Source organism: Carettochelys insculpta, chromosome 5, assembly GCF_033958435.1.
Source record: "Carettochelys insculpta isolate YL-2023 chromosome 5, ASM3395843v1, whole genome shotgun sequence".
In the NCBI taxonomy this organism is placed as follows: Eukaryota; Metazoa; Chordata; order Testudines; family Carettochelyidae; genus Carettochelys; species Carettochelys insculpta.
The window spans coordinates 21289658-21302289 of NC_134141.1; the positions used below are offsets into that span (position 1 = coordinate 21289658).

Below are 12632 nucleotides of genomic sequence, written 5' to 3' on the forward strand. Positions count from 1 at the left end.
CCAGCCCAGTGTCTTTAGAAACACAGCATTTTCATTTGATGAGAATATTTTAGGTGTATATAATAATATATTCACAGCTATATCTTCATTTTTTATTCACATAAGCTCAGAAGGGACTCTGGTGACAATCTTGTATAGCTTTCCATATAACAAGTTCTTATGTAGTTCTGGTTTGAACTAAAGCTTAACATACAATCTTGATCTTAAATTTTTCAGTAACAGAGAATCCACCACAGCCTTTGATAAAAACAAACAAAAAAACAAAGTGTGAAGAAGCACTTTAAAGACTAACAAAATAATTTATTAGGTGGTGAGCTTTCGTGGGAAGACCCACTTCTTCAGACCATAAGTGGGTCTTCCCACGAAAGCTCACCATCTAATAAATTATTTTGCTAGTCTTTAAAGTGCTACTTGACTGCTTTTTTTGTTTTGATAGTATATAAACTAGCACGGCTTTCTCTCTGTTACTATTCAGCCTTTGATGAGTTATTCCAATGGTTAATTACTATCATCTGAGCTATAGACAACATCAGTGTCCAAAAGGTTAATCGGGACCTTCAAGTTAAGCTCTATTCATAAAAGTAAGCAAAAAAGAAATACAGCCTCTAAATCTATTTCTCTCTCAGGTTAAGGCAGTTAGCTGAAAGTTTTGACACAGCTGGCAGGTGGGGGTGCGGAGGTGGAGATCAGGATAAATATCTTCATGGCAGCTTCTCAGTAACAAGACAAAATTAGAATTTGAGTGAAAGACATTAATTAAAATCTGATTACACCAGTTTCATATTTTAGTATTTAATTGTATTATTAAGACCATATAATTTGTTTTTACTACTTCAGAGCCGTGTCTACATGTGCACGCTACTTCGAAGTAGCGGCACTAACTTCGAAATAGCGCCCGTCACGGCTACACGTGTCGGGCGCTATTTCGAAGTTAACATCGACATTAGGCGGCGAGACGTCGAAGCCGCTAACCCCATGAGGGGATAGGAATAGCGCCCTACTTCGACGTTCAATGTCGAAGTAGGGACCGTGTAGTCGTTGCGCGTCCTGCAACATCGAAATTGCGGGGTCCGCCATGGTGGCCATCAGCTGAGGGGTTGAGAGACGCTCTCTCTCCAGCCCCTGCAGGGCTCTATGGTCATCGTGTGCAGCAGCCCTTAGCCCAGGGCTTCTGGCTGCTGCTGCGGCAGCTGGGGATCCATGCTGCACACACAGGGTCTGCAACCAGTTGTCGGCTCTGTGGATCTTGTGTTGTTTAGTGCAACTGTGTCTGGGAGGGGCCCTTTAAGGGAGCGGCTTGCTGCTGAGTCTGCCCTGTGACCTTGTCTACAGCTGTGCCTGGCACCCTTATTTCGATGTGTGCTACTTTGGCATGTAGACGTTCCCTCGCAGCGCCTATTTCGATGTGGTGCTGTGCAATGTCGATGTTGAACGTCGACGGCACCAGCCCTGGAGGACATGTAGACGTTATTCATCGACATAGCCTATTTTGATGTCGCTACATTGAAATAAGCTACTTCGATGTAGGCTTCACGTGTAGACGTAGCTCAGGTCATGTAAAACAGGTTATTAATGGCTGAATCATTTTTTGAGATGCACGAAAAAGATGTTCCATAAACTTCCCTTGTGTTTAGTAGCATACATATTGGCAAAACAGCCAGTATTTTAAGGGACATGGGAATAAGCTCTCTAACTTCTGCAGATAATGTCAGTGTTCACAGCAGTCTCCCACAGACTTTTGAGAATACTGGTAACCCTTTATAAAGTCTGATTTATCTTGTGTATCTCCAAGCTTTCTGTATTACATGCAGACACTCCAACTTCATAATAGAAATGTATTGATTCTGGCTCCCAGACCTTTTCCTCCACTAATGAGATATGCTCTTTGCCACACAACTATCAAAGGCAACACCAGTTCATGTCTGCAGTTAGAACATACCTATTCTTTCCCCTAAAAACACTGACTGGTAATATAAATGGACTACGTAGAGCAGTGTTTCTAAAAATTCTGAGACCATGGAACATCAAGCAATGATATTTTTATGTGGAACACCTATGGAGTAATTTAATCAGGTACCATAGCAATGAAAAAGTACATTGCATCTGGTTTTAACAACAGAAAATACATACTCTGAATTATTCTTCCAAATCCTTGTGGCACCCCTGCAAGTTGTTTACAGAACACAAATGTTCTGCAGAACATAGTTTAAAAAACACCAGCATAGAGCAGTCCAGTGCCTTCACCCTTACTTATCAACATTCAACGCTACTGAGTATAAGGTAACAGCCAAGGTGGAATGACTTAATTCAAAGGTATTTAAATAACTGATTTTATTCATAATTTAAATCAGTAAGCAGATTTAAATTAACTGATTTTAATCATGCTTTGCATTCATATTTTAATTGTTTTCCTAAAAAAGGATGATTCTCATTTGCTAATAAACTAACATACACTTTGCACTACATTTGATGTTTCTTTTTGCTAGCCAGGAGGATATACCATAACCACACTAATTTAAGCAATTATATTTCTTAACCTACATTTACCAAAAATTGTATTTTTTGTACATTGCAAAGTGGTGAACACTATTTATTTACATTTTTTTTTAATTTATTATTTGTGTTAAGCTCTATTTTGATGAACAGTCAAATATCCAGTGACCAAATGTCCCATTTTTAAAGGGATTGCCCCATATTTAAGCCCTCTTGCAAGCGTCCTAACTTTTTCTTTGAAATGGACATTGTCCTGTATTTTCTATTTCCTCCCTGTCAGTATTGGTGGGTTCTGCAGCTGCCCCGCTCAACAGCTGCCCTTCTATCAGCAGTGAGTGGGGGAGCCAACAGCTGATGGTGGTGGGTGAGCAAGGCTGATGACAGGGTGAAGATGCAGTGTGGGGCCACTTTCCTTGCTGGACCATCAGTGAAGCCCCCACTGCATGCTAGTCCTCGGCCAGCAAAGCCCTTCCCAAATCCTGTTTACAGACAGAACTAGCTGCACACTGAGACGTGTGGTTGGCTGATGAGTACAGGCAGGCACCAGACAGCAGCCAGTTATGTGCTGCCCCTGTTGTGCTCCCATCAGCTCTTTATGTGTTCCCTCCTCTAACCATCCTTTCCCTGCTTTGCCCTCTAGCCCTGTTGTACTTCCATATATCCATTGGCAGAGCTCATCCCGCTCACAGTGCTGTGGAGAGAACCAACCCCTGGTCGGAGTGCTCAGCTCACCAACAGCCTCAATGGCAGGCTTGTTCCTCCCCTTGGTGCTGGCTGGGCTGGCACCCCAAGAAAGTACAAGTCTAGTGGCTCGAGGCAGTAGACAGAAGGTGCTGAGACCTGTAAGTGCCAAAGCCACACGCAGTGCTGGAAGGGGAAGGTTCTCTGACCCTCAGCTAAGCTCTGAAGTGGTTGTAATGGGGAAAAAGATTTTCAGCCTATTCACACAACGAACCTGCAGGGTCCAGAACAGCTCCTAGGGAAGAGGCTTAGCACCCTCTTCACCCCTCAGCCTCTCACCCTGGGTCCTACTACCAGGAAGCAGAGGGCTGCATTGTGTTTTAGGCAGCCTCCCCTGCTAAGCAGCTCTCGGGGCAGTTTGCTGAAGCTCCTTAAGTCAGGTTCCCTGGGCTCTGGAGCAAGATGTGTCCTTGGGGTTTAGCCCCTTCCTGTCTGTGCTGTAGCTGTAGTAAGGGGCAGGAGGCAGTTGGGTTATGTTGGTAACCAGCAGCAATCCAGAGGAGTTAGCTGCTTCTTGGCACTGTCCTGTCATAAGGTGAGGTGGGGAGGGGAGAAGAGATTATTTGTTCGTTCTGCAGTTACCAAGATTTATGGTACATTTTAACTGATAATGGACTAAGTATACCCTTTCTTTTTCGTTCACATATTTCTGTTTTAAGGAAACTAACTCATTCTTCTGTCATGGTGACAATTTAAATAATTTACATATGCACATAAAATATATGTTTATATTTTTGAAAGAACTATGAAATATGTTAAACTATATCCACAAACCTGAATCCAGGGTGATGGACTTTGGAGGTTTAATAGGATAAAACACAAAAGGAAATATGGCTCCGGGAATCTGGTTTTGTATCTGATAAGGGTAATGACAGGACAAGATGATGTATGTTAGCTGTTCAAATAACAACTGTTAATTAAAAATTTAAAAAGAAACTGAGAAACACAAAAATATCCTTTATACTTGCTAAACACAAATGAAAAAGTGACTGATCCAAAAAAGAGTCCGGTATATTTCTGAAAAAGATAATTTGGGCTACAAAATCTAGAAAAACTAATTTCTACAGCCCTAGCTTTGTAAACAATTCTTGCACAGTAATCTTTGTAAGTATGGCCTCATACACTTTAGTTCTCACCTGTATCCAGTAAACCTGGATTCTGAAGGACTTGTGATGTGCAGATGTACTATACTCTACATTTAAAGCTGGGAGATAATTTCTTCTTACAGGAATTTCATTTGGTTGTTGGATTTTCATGTTAGCACCATTAGGAGTAAAACAGACCTGTAATATTAATATAAAAAACCCATAGGCATGGTGTGTTCTTCATGATCCAGAAAGTCATATTTTAAAATGTACATTTTGTGCTCTCAAATTACTGAAACTCAACTTTAAAACTAGTAATAAAGTGTTACTCCTCAAATGTTAGAATATTTTACAATCCAAGCCAATGTGGATAGTCATTAATTTCAACAAAACTTGGATCTACATTTCTGCACTTAGTTTAAGGGATTATCTATTTACACATGGCTTTCTGAAGTAAATGTACCTAAGTATGGCAAACAATGACATTTTAAGATAGACTCCTGCAGGTTTCAGAAGACTGGATTATTTCCCGCACAAATTATGTACATATAAACCTAATACATACAGAAAAAGGAAGGTTCACATGTTAATGTACTTCTTACTTTTTACATAAATGTCACTTGGAATGTCTGCTTGGTATCTACAGCATGATCACATGAATATTGCTTTAAAGTGATTCATCTTGCTTAAAATTACACATGTATAACTCTGCTATTACATTTGCTTAGCTACAGCACTTCATTAACCACATATTTCATTATATTCTTATTTTTGCTATCATCATAATAATACCATACATTTATTATTTTGCTTGTATGTTGGCAATGATAATATTTATAATTGTTTAAAGCATTCCATAACAAAAATAGAAGTAGCAAAAACAAGTAGAAAAAGCTGTGGTGTCGAAAAGTTTGTATTAAATCTTACCTAAAGTAGTAAAATGTTCCTTGGCTCTGTGTGTGTGTGTGCGCGCGCGCGCGCAGGTTTTACAACTATGCAACCTGCAATCAGTTATGCCTCCTTAAATAAGGCTAAAATCAAACTGGATGCAGTACCTTTCAAGGTCTTAACATACCCTTTCTGGAAATGTATAAAGAAAGGTTTTCAAATACATTCTACTCAAATATTGTCAAAATTTGATACTATATGTAGCATTTTTTTCTTCTGATTTTCTGTACATATGTTGCTATGTAAAAATTAATATGTAAGAGTAAAGGCTACTATCAATATTACCAAAAAATTTGTTTCCAGCTCAACAGTCTTGTTTTCTGAAGGGGATAGCTCACTGTACTCCTTAAATTCTCTCTCTAACTTTTCAGTTTGTTTAATGCTCATTGGCCTCCATTTCTTCTTGGGTTTTGTCTCCCAGACAACATCAGAACTTGTAAATGAAAACATAACAAAATGGTAAACAGAAAAGAATTAAAGATTAGTCCTTTAGGTTTATTTTGAAAATGTTATTTTAAGTAATATTTTGCTAGATCTTTAGTACATATAAAACGTAAGACAGACAACAACCACCCCCCCCAGCCCAAAAAGATTTATGTAGTATTTTAGTTATTTAATGTATTTATTGTCAACTCAGCATTAGTACTAGGCAGTATTTAATTTTGGTTGCTGCTGCATATCTATCCAAGGTTTCAAAATAAGCAAAATGTACATAGTTCCTCCCACTAGGTTTGTTCAAGATACAAAAATTACTTACCTGAACATTATCAGAGAGGTAGCCGTGTTAGTCTGTAGCTTTGAGAACAACAAGAAGTCTTGTGGCACCTGATAGACTAACAGATATTTTGGAGCATAAGCTTTCGAGGGCAAAGACCCACTTCATCAGATGCATGAGTGGGGGGTGGGGGTTTCAGAGGGGTATTTAAAGAGTAGGGTCCCAGTAAGAGGGAGGGCCAAAGCTGACAAGGTCTATTCAGCAAGGTGGAAAAGGCTCAATATCAACAGCACTTACCAAAAGAGAAAAAAACAAGTCAGATCAGACAGGGGGATGTGAGCCTTTGTCAGAGTCTAATGGGGAGATATTAGCACCCAGAGCAGAGAAACTACCTTTGTAAACTGCGAGCCGCTCCCAGTCTCTGTTTAATCCATGGTTAATGGAGTCAAATTTGCAAATAAATTGCAGCTCAGAGAACTCTCTCTCCATTTGATTTTTTAAATTTTTTTGTTTCAGAACTGTCACCCTTAAATCTGCCACTGAGTGTCCAGGGAGACTGAAGTGTTCCCCCACAGGCTTCTGTACATTACCGTTCTTGATGTCTGATTTATGTCCATTTATTCTTTTACAGAGAGACTGTTCAGTCTGGCCAATGTAAATTGCAGTGGGGTATTGCTGGCATATATGATATTATTAGATGTGCAGGTAAAGGAGCCCCTGATGGCATAGTTGGCGTTAGGTCCTGTGATGATGTCACTGGTGTAGATATGTGAGCAGAGCTGGCAGTGAGGATCATTGCAGGGTCTGGTTCCAGGCCTAGTCTCACTGGTTTGTGAATTGTAGTGGCTGGTGAGGATTTGTTTAAGGTTGGCAGGCTGTCTATAGGCGAGGACAGGCCTGCCTCCCAAGGTCTGTGAGAGTGAAAGATCATTGTTCAGGATGGGTTGCAGATCACTGATGATGCGCTGGAGAGGCCTTAGGTGGGGGCTGTAGTGATGGTCAGTAGTGTTCTCTTGCTTTCCTTGCGAGGCCTGTCTTGTAGCAGGTGGCTTCTGGGTTCCCATCTGGCTCTGTCAATGTGTTTCCTCACTTCCTCAGGTGGGTATTGTAGTTTGAGGAAAGCTTGGTAAAGGTCTTGTAGATGTTTGTCTCTGTCTGATGGATCAGAGCAAATACGGTTGTACCTTAGCACCTGGATGTAAACAATGGATTGTGTAGTATGCCCTGGATGGAAGCTGGAGGCATGCAGATAAGAACAGTGGTCTGTGGGTTTTCGGTATAGGGTGGTATTTATGTGACCGTTGCTTATCTGCACAGTAGTGTCCAGGAAGTGAATTTCTTGTGTGGACTGGTCCAGGCTAAGGTTGATGGTGGGGTGGAAACTGTTGAAACCACGGTGGAACTCTTCAAGAGCCTCCTTCCCAGGGGTCCAGATGATGAACATGTCATCAATGTAGCGCAGGCAGAGGAGGGGCGCTAGGGGACAAGAACTGAGAGAGCATTGTTCCAGGTCAGCTATAAAAATGTTGGCATACTGTGGGGCCATGAGGGTGCCCATAGCAGTGTCACTGATTTGAAGGTATAATTTGTCCCCAAATCTGAAACAGTCATGGGTGAGGACAAAGTCACAAAGCTCCGCCACCATTTGTGCCTCAGTCTCATCAGCAATAATGTTCCTAACAGCTTGGAGTCCATCTTCATGTGGGATATTGGTGTAAAGGACCGCTACATCCATGGTGGCCAGGATGGTGTTTTCAGGAAGGTCACCAATGGATTGTAGTTTCCTGAGGAAGTCTGTGGGATCTTGAAGAAAGCTGTGACTGCTGGTAGCATAGGGTCTAAGTAGAGAGACCACATATCCAGACAATCCTGTGGTGAGGGTGCCAATGCCTGAGATGATGGGGCATCCAGGATTTCCAGGTTTATGGATCTTGGGTAGCAGGTAGAATAAACCTGGTTTGGGTTCAAAGGGTGTGTCTGTGTAAATCTGTTCCTGTGTTTTTATAGGGACGGTCTTGAGCAGATGTTGTAGTTTCTTTGTGTATTCCTCAGTGAGATCCTCGGATAGAGGCCTATAGAATGTAGTATTGGAGAGTTGCATGGCAGCCTCCTTTTGGGAGTCTTATTCATGATGACAACAGTGCCTCCTTTGTCGACCTCTTGGATAACAATGTCAGAGTTGTTTCTGAGGCATTGATGGCATGGCAGTCTCTCCGTAAAAGAATAAATGGACATAAATCAGACATCAAGAACGGTAATGTACAGAAGTCTGTGGGGAAACACTTCAACCTCCGTGGACGCTCAATGGCAGATTTAAGGGTGACAGTCCTGGAACAAAAAAATTTCAAAAATCAAATGGAGAGAGCAATCTCTGAGCTGCAATTTATTTGCAAATTTGACTCCATTAACCACGGATTAAACAGAGACTGGGAGTGGCTGGCAGCTTACAAAGGCAGTTTCTCTGCTCTGGGTGCTCATATCTCCCCATCAGACTCGGACAAAGGCTCACATCCCCCTGTCTGACCTGACTTGTTTTTCCTCTTTTGATAAGTGCTGTTGATACTGGGCCATTTCCACCTTGCTGAATAGACCTTGTCAGCTTTGGCCCTCCCTCTTACTGGGACCCTACTCTTTAAATACCCCTCTGAAACCACCCCCCCCCCCACTCATGCACCAGATGAAGCAGGTCTTTGCCCACGAACACTTATGCTCCAAAATATCTGTTAGTCTATCAGGTGCCACAATACTTCATGTTGTTATCTGACCATGTTACTCTCCTCATTTATAACAAACAAATAATGCCTCTCATCTGTGGAATTCAGAAACAGTCCAGAATTGATCTGAAAGCTAATTGTAAAGTTCTCCCTTTATTTCAGACCTGCCAGCTGCAGGCTTGTCTCCTGTGACCATCTTGATGAACCTTGACGTTTGAGGATATTCAAAGAGCCTGATGCCATCAAGATTGGCACCCACTGTTCTACAGTTATTGATTTTAGGACTGGAACCAAATTCTGGAGAAACTCCAGTGTAGATGAGGTCACCAGAACTTCAGGATTCTTGGGCTACATCTACACTACAGAAATCTGTCAACAGAAGTTACAGTCGGAAGATATCTTCATGACCACACACAAAAGCAGATTCCTAGAAACTAGAAATGACTCCTTCCCCATTACTACGTTAAGAATACCCATGTTCCCAGTTAGAGGCTTAACACCATTACCACCTACTGCAGAGTGAAAGACCCAGTCCACTGTCTGCTCCCGAGCTCAGCTTCTCCCAGCACACACAGGACAAGTGGCCTTAGAACAGCAGCTGCCCTGTCTGTCGACAGATCGTGGTCACACGCAAAAGCGGATCACTCCATCTGCTCTGTCAAAAGAGTGGTCAGAATACCCAGCTGCTCTGTTGACAGAACTGCCAGCTGGAAGCACAGCAGACAGGGCAGCCCCATGACCTGGAAGCCCTGTCTGTTGGCAGAGGGCCCCTCAGAGCGTCCACACAGCTTTTTTGTTCACAGATTGTGTCAAGAAAGGTGTTGTGCCTCATGGGGGAGAGGCAGAAGGCTACTGACAGAAGTGCTGAGTTCTGTCAGTTTGACGACAAAACTCTGCAGGGTAGATGTACTTCTGTTGTTTATCCTCATACAAGAAATTAAACTTGGCCAGATTAATGAATGAATTTCCTGACTGAGTTCTTCTAGAATACCATATATCAGAGGGGTAGCCGCGTTAGTCTGGATCTGTAACAGCAACGAAGGGTCCTGTGGCACCTTATAGACTAACAGAAAAGTTTTGAGCATGAGCGTTCATGAGCACAGACTCACTTTATCATATGCTGATCTTGGAAATCTGCAGGGCCAGGTGTAAATAAGCCAGAGCAAGGGTGGAGACAACAATAGAATACCATAACGCATTTATGAAGCTGAACAATAATCTCTTCTCTTTAGATACTTCAAGGTTGCTAACTGTAGATAGGGCAGATCCAGATGAAGATGGAGATCTTGGCTGAAGAAATCTGGTTTCTTCAACAAGTACAATGAAAATTCCTTGGCAGTCTCTGTCAGGTCCAAATCAAACCAGTGCAAGACTAGGAAAATGACCTCAAGGTTATTTTCCTCTCCTTTTTTGTATCTTTTACATGGACTGTTTAGAAAGGCAGAAGATTCTTTCTGCCCACAACACTGCTTCTGGAAGAAGTTTTGATCCTGGGTTATCCCTCCATTTTGGAAAGAATGTAAATATTCGTGCCTTACAACATAAGAAAAACTTTAATAGCCAGTTGCACGACAATTTCCACTTTTTTCAATTATTCCAGAATTGCTCGCTACAGAGTTTTTGTACACTTCCCTAAAGCAGATGACACTGGCCCCTGCCAGAGATGAGAATATTGGACTTGATGGACCAGTAATCTGATCCCATAGAGCTAATTTCTACATTTTTGTTCAGACATCATTGATGGAGTTCTCCAACTGATGTATAAGGACAAATATGTTGAAATTTATGAAGTTTATGAAGTTATTTTTTTATTTTGAATTCCTTCAAAAAGGGATTGTTAAAATTTGCCTGTTTAATATTTTTAGTAAATTTTTTTTTAAATTGGAATTCCACCAAATGTATTTTTTGTTTCATCCCTATAAACATTTTTCTTTTGCTATGTTTTAATGAAAAATGGCGATCATCTATTTGGTTTCTAATAACATTTTCTTCCAGTTTGCATACCTTAAGCATTGATTGCTGTGCCTAAACAGACTACTACTACAAATTTCTTTGTTTTATATCTTTTCTTTAAGGTTTATTGAGAAGCAATCTTATTACAGGTTCATACTATTCTTCTGGCTCATCTTGGTTTAGTCTCTTTCTGCATTCACTCTGTTTTGTCCATTTTGAGGACTGTACTTGATTTGGTGGTTCTCTCTTTTCTTTCTGATTTTATGAAAAGCAATACTATTACAGGCACATACCATTTTCCTGGCATAAACAAACTCTTACTTTGCCTTAAGTTACACTAGGAAGAAGCCTTATAATGAATTTGGTGCTTAGGAAGAGTCCTTAATCAAACAGACTCTCTAAAATATATAGTAGACCTAAGACTTGGCTAGATGCTAGGAATCCTCTGCTGTTGTGATGGGGGCCGAGGGAGTGCTCATGAGGTGTTACACAAGAGAACACAGATGCTTACAGCCTCAACAATATGATAATTCCTCAATTCAGCAGAGGCAGAGAGGAAGCTAAAATGAAATTACTACTGCAGAAAAAAACAAAAATAGTCATAAAACATACAGGTTGGGAGAAACTGAACTGCTAACTTGTCCCTCAATTGGAAGAAGAAAATCTGGTGGTGTAAGCTGAAGGAGTGTACATAAATAACACTGGACCCATTCCAAACAGTGGGAGGTATTACCCATTAGTGACTGAATGAGGAGAGAAGCTGTGCAGCAGAAACCTTTTGATAAAATACTGTACACAAATACCCATAAAAAGAGAATACCAATATGAAGCACAAAATAAACTGAAATGGAATTCTGAGTGCAATCTATAAACACCAGAAGACTAGATAAGACATCAAAAATTATAAAAAGAGACTAGTTTAAAATGCCTGAAATAATTATCATGATAATGTCCCACCGCATACATACTTTACCTTGTAATTCCAATGTAGGACACTTCTTGTTTTGTATAATTGTTGACTAAGGAAATTCCAACATCTTGTAACGATACAACAATTTCTTGTTCTGCTAGTTCTATTTTTTCACTTTCACACGTTGCTTTATATACACTCTCATTGTCAGTGAATAGGATAATATGTTGCAAGCCTTCAAAAAATGAAACTAAATGAACTGTCTTTTTATTATCCAGGCTGATAGCATGTGATGAAACCTACAGGAAAACAAAAGAAAAAAAAAGTTTGGAACTCTTTGTTCATTTTACTTTGAGAAACAAATATAAATTTTGTAGAAACATGGACACTAATAAACAAAAGTTATATTGGGAAGGAAGACTGGAAGAAAACAAGCAGTACATTATATAAATTCAAAAATAATAACATTTTGAATCATGAAGCAAGATCACAATTAGGCGAGCACTTTTTAAGACAACCAAACTAATGGGAGTAATGCTAATGTTATGTATTAGTGCTAACATTATTTCCCCAGCTGAGCTATGCACATGTTGATCATTGATTAAACTAATACAAACACATCAGAAGTTAACAAAATACTTGGTTCTGCTCTATCAGAAGCAACGCAAAGAGCAGCAAATATGTATTCTTCTACTGGAGGAGAATAAAACTGAAACGAAAAACTGTTAGCCTTAGAAAAAACAAAAAGTGTTCCATCAGTACTGTGTTAAGAATAGCCTTGATAACACAAAACATTTCTATTCGGGTGATTAAAACTTGGGTTTTCATTATATTAATTCACCAGAATGTGTAAAATATTCATGTGCTTTAAAATATTTCCAGATCTTTAATAAGAGAAATGGCTCAATACCTTAAATTGTTCAGTTTTTTTGGGAAGTATCTTAGGTCTCCATAATTAGAATCTGTAATGATTTTCATAATTAGGCTCTTTAGCTATAGCGACACTACTGCACTACTTTGAAAGAACATCTTTTGAAAGAGAGACATCAAAAGATGTACCTTTGATATGTACC

At 40.2% G+C, this 12632-nt stretch overlaps 1 protein-coding gene across 4 annotated transcripts in view; it reads right to left on the bottom strand.

Moving 5' to 3' along the window:
* VPS13A (vacuolar protein sorting 13 homolog A) overlaps positions 1 to 12632 on the bottom strand; it is a 218539-nt gene that overhangs the window by 48622 nt on the left and 157285 nt on the right. For all 4 annotated transcript variants that reach the window (XM_074994740.1, XM_074994741.1, XM_074994739.1 and 1 more), the window contains 4 exons: positions 11623 to 11858; positions 5553 to 5700; positions 4371 to 4517; positions 4009 to 4090 (listed from right to left, as the gene is read on the bottom strand). In XM_074994740.1, coding sequence (XP_074850841.1) covers positions 4009 to 4090; positions 4371 to 4517; positions 5553 to 5700; positions 11623 to 11858 — 613 coding nt within the window. The remainder of the gene's footprint in view (positions 1 to 4008; positions 4091 to 4370; positions 4518 to 5552; positions 5701 to 11622; positions 11859 to 12632) is intronic.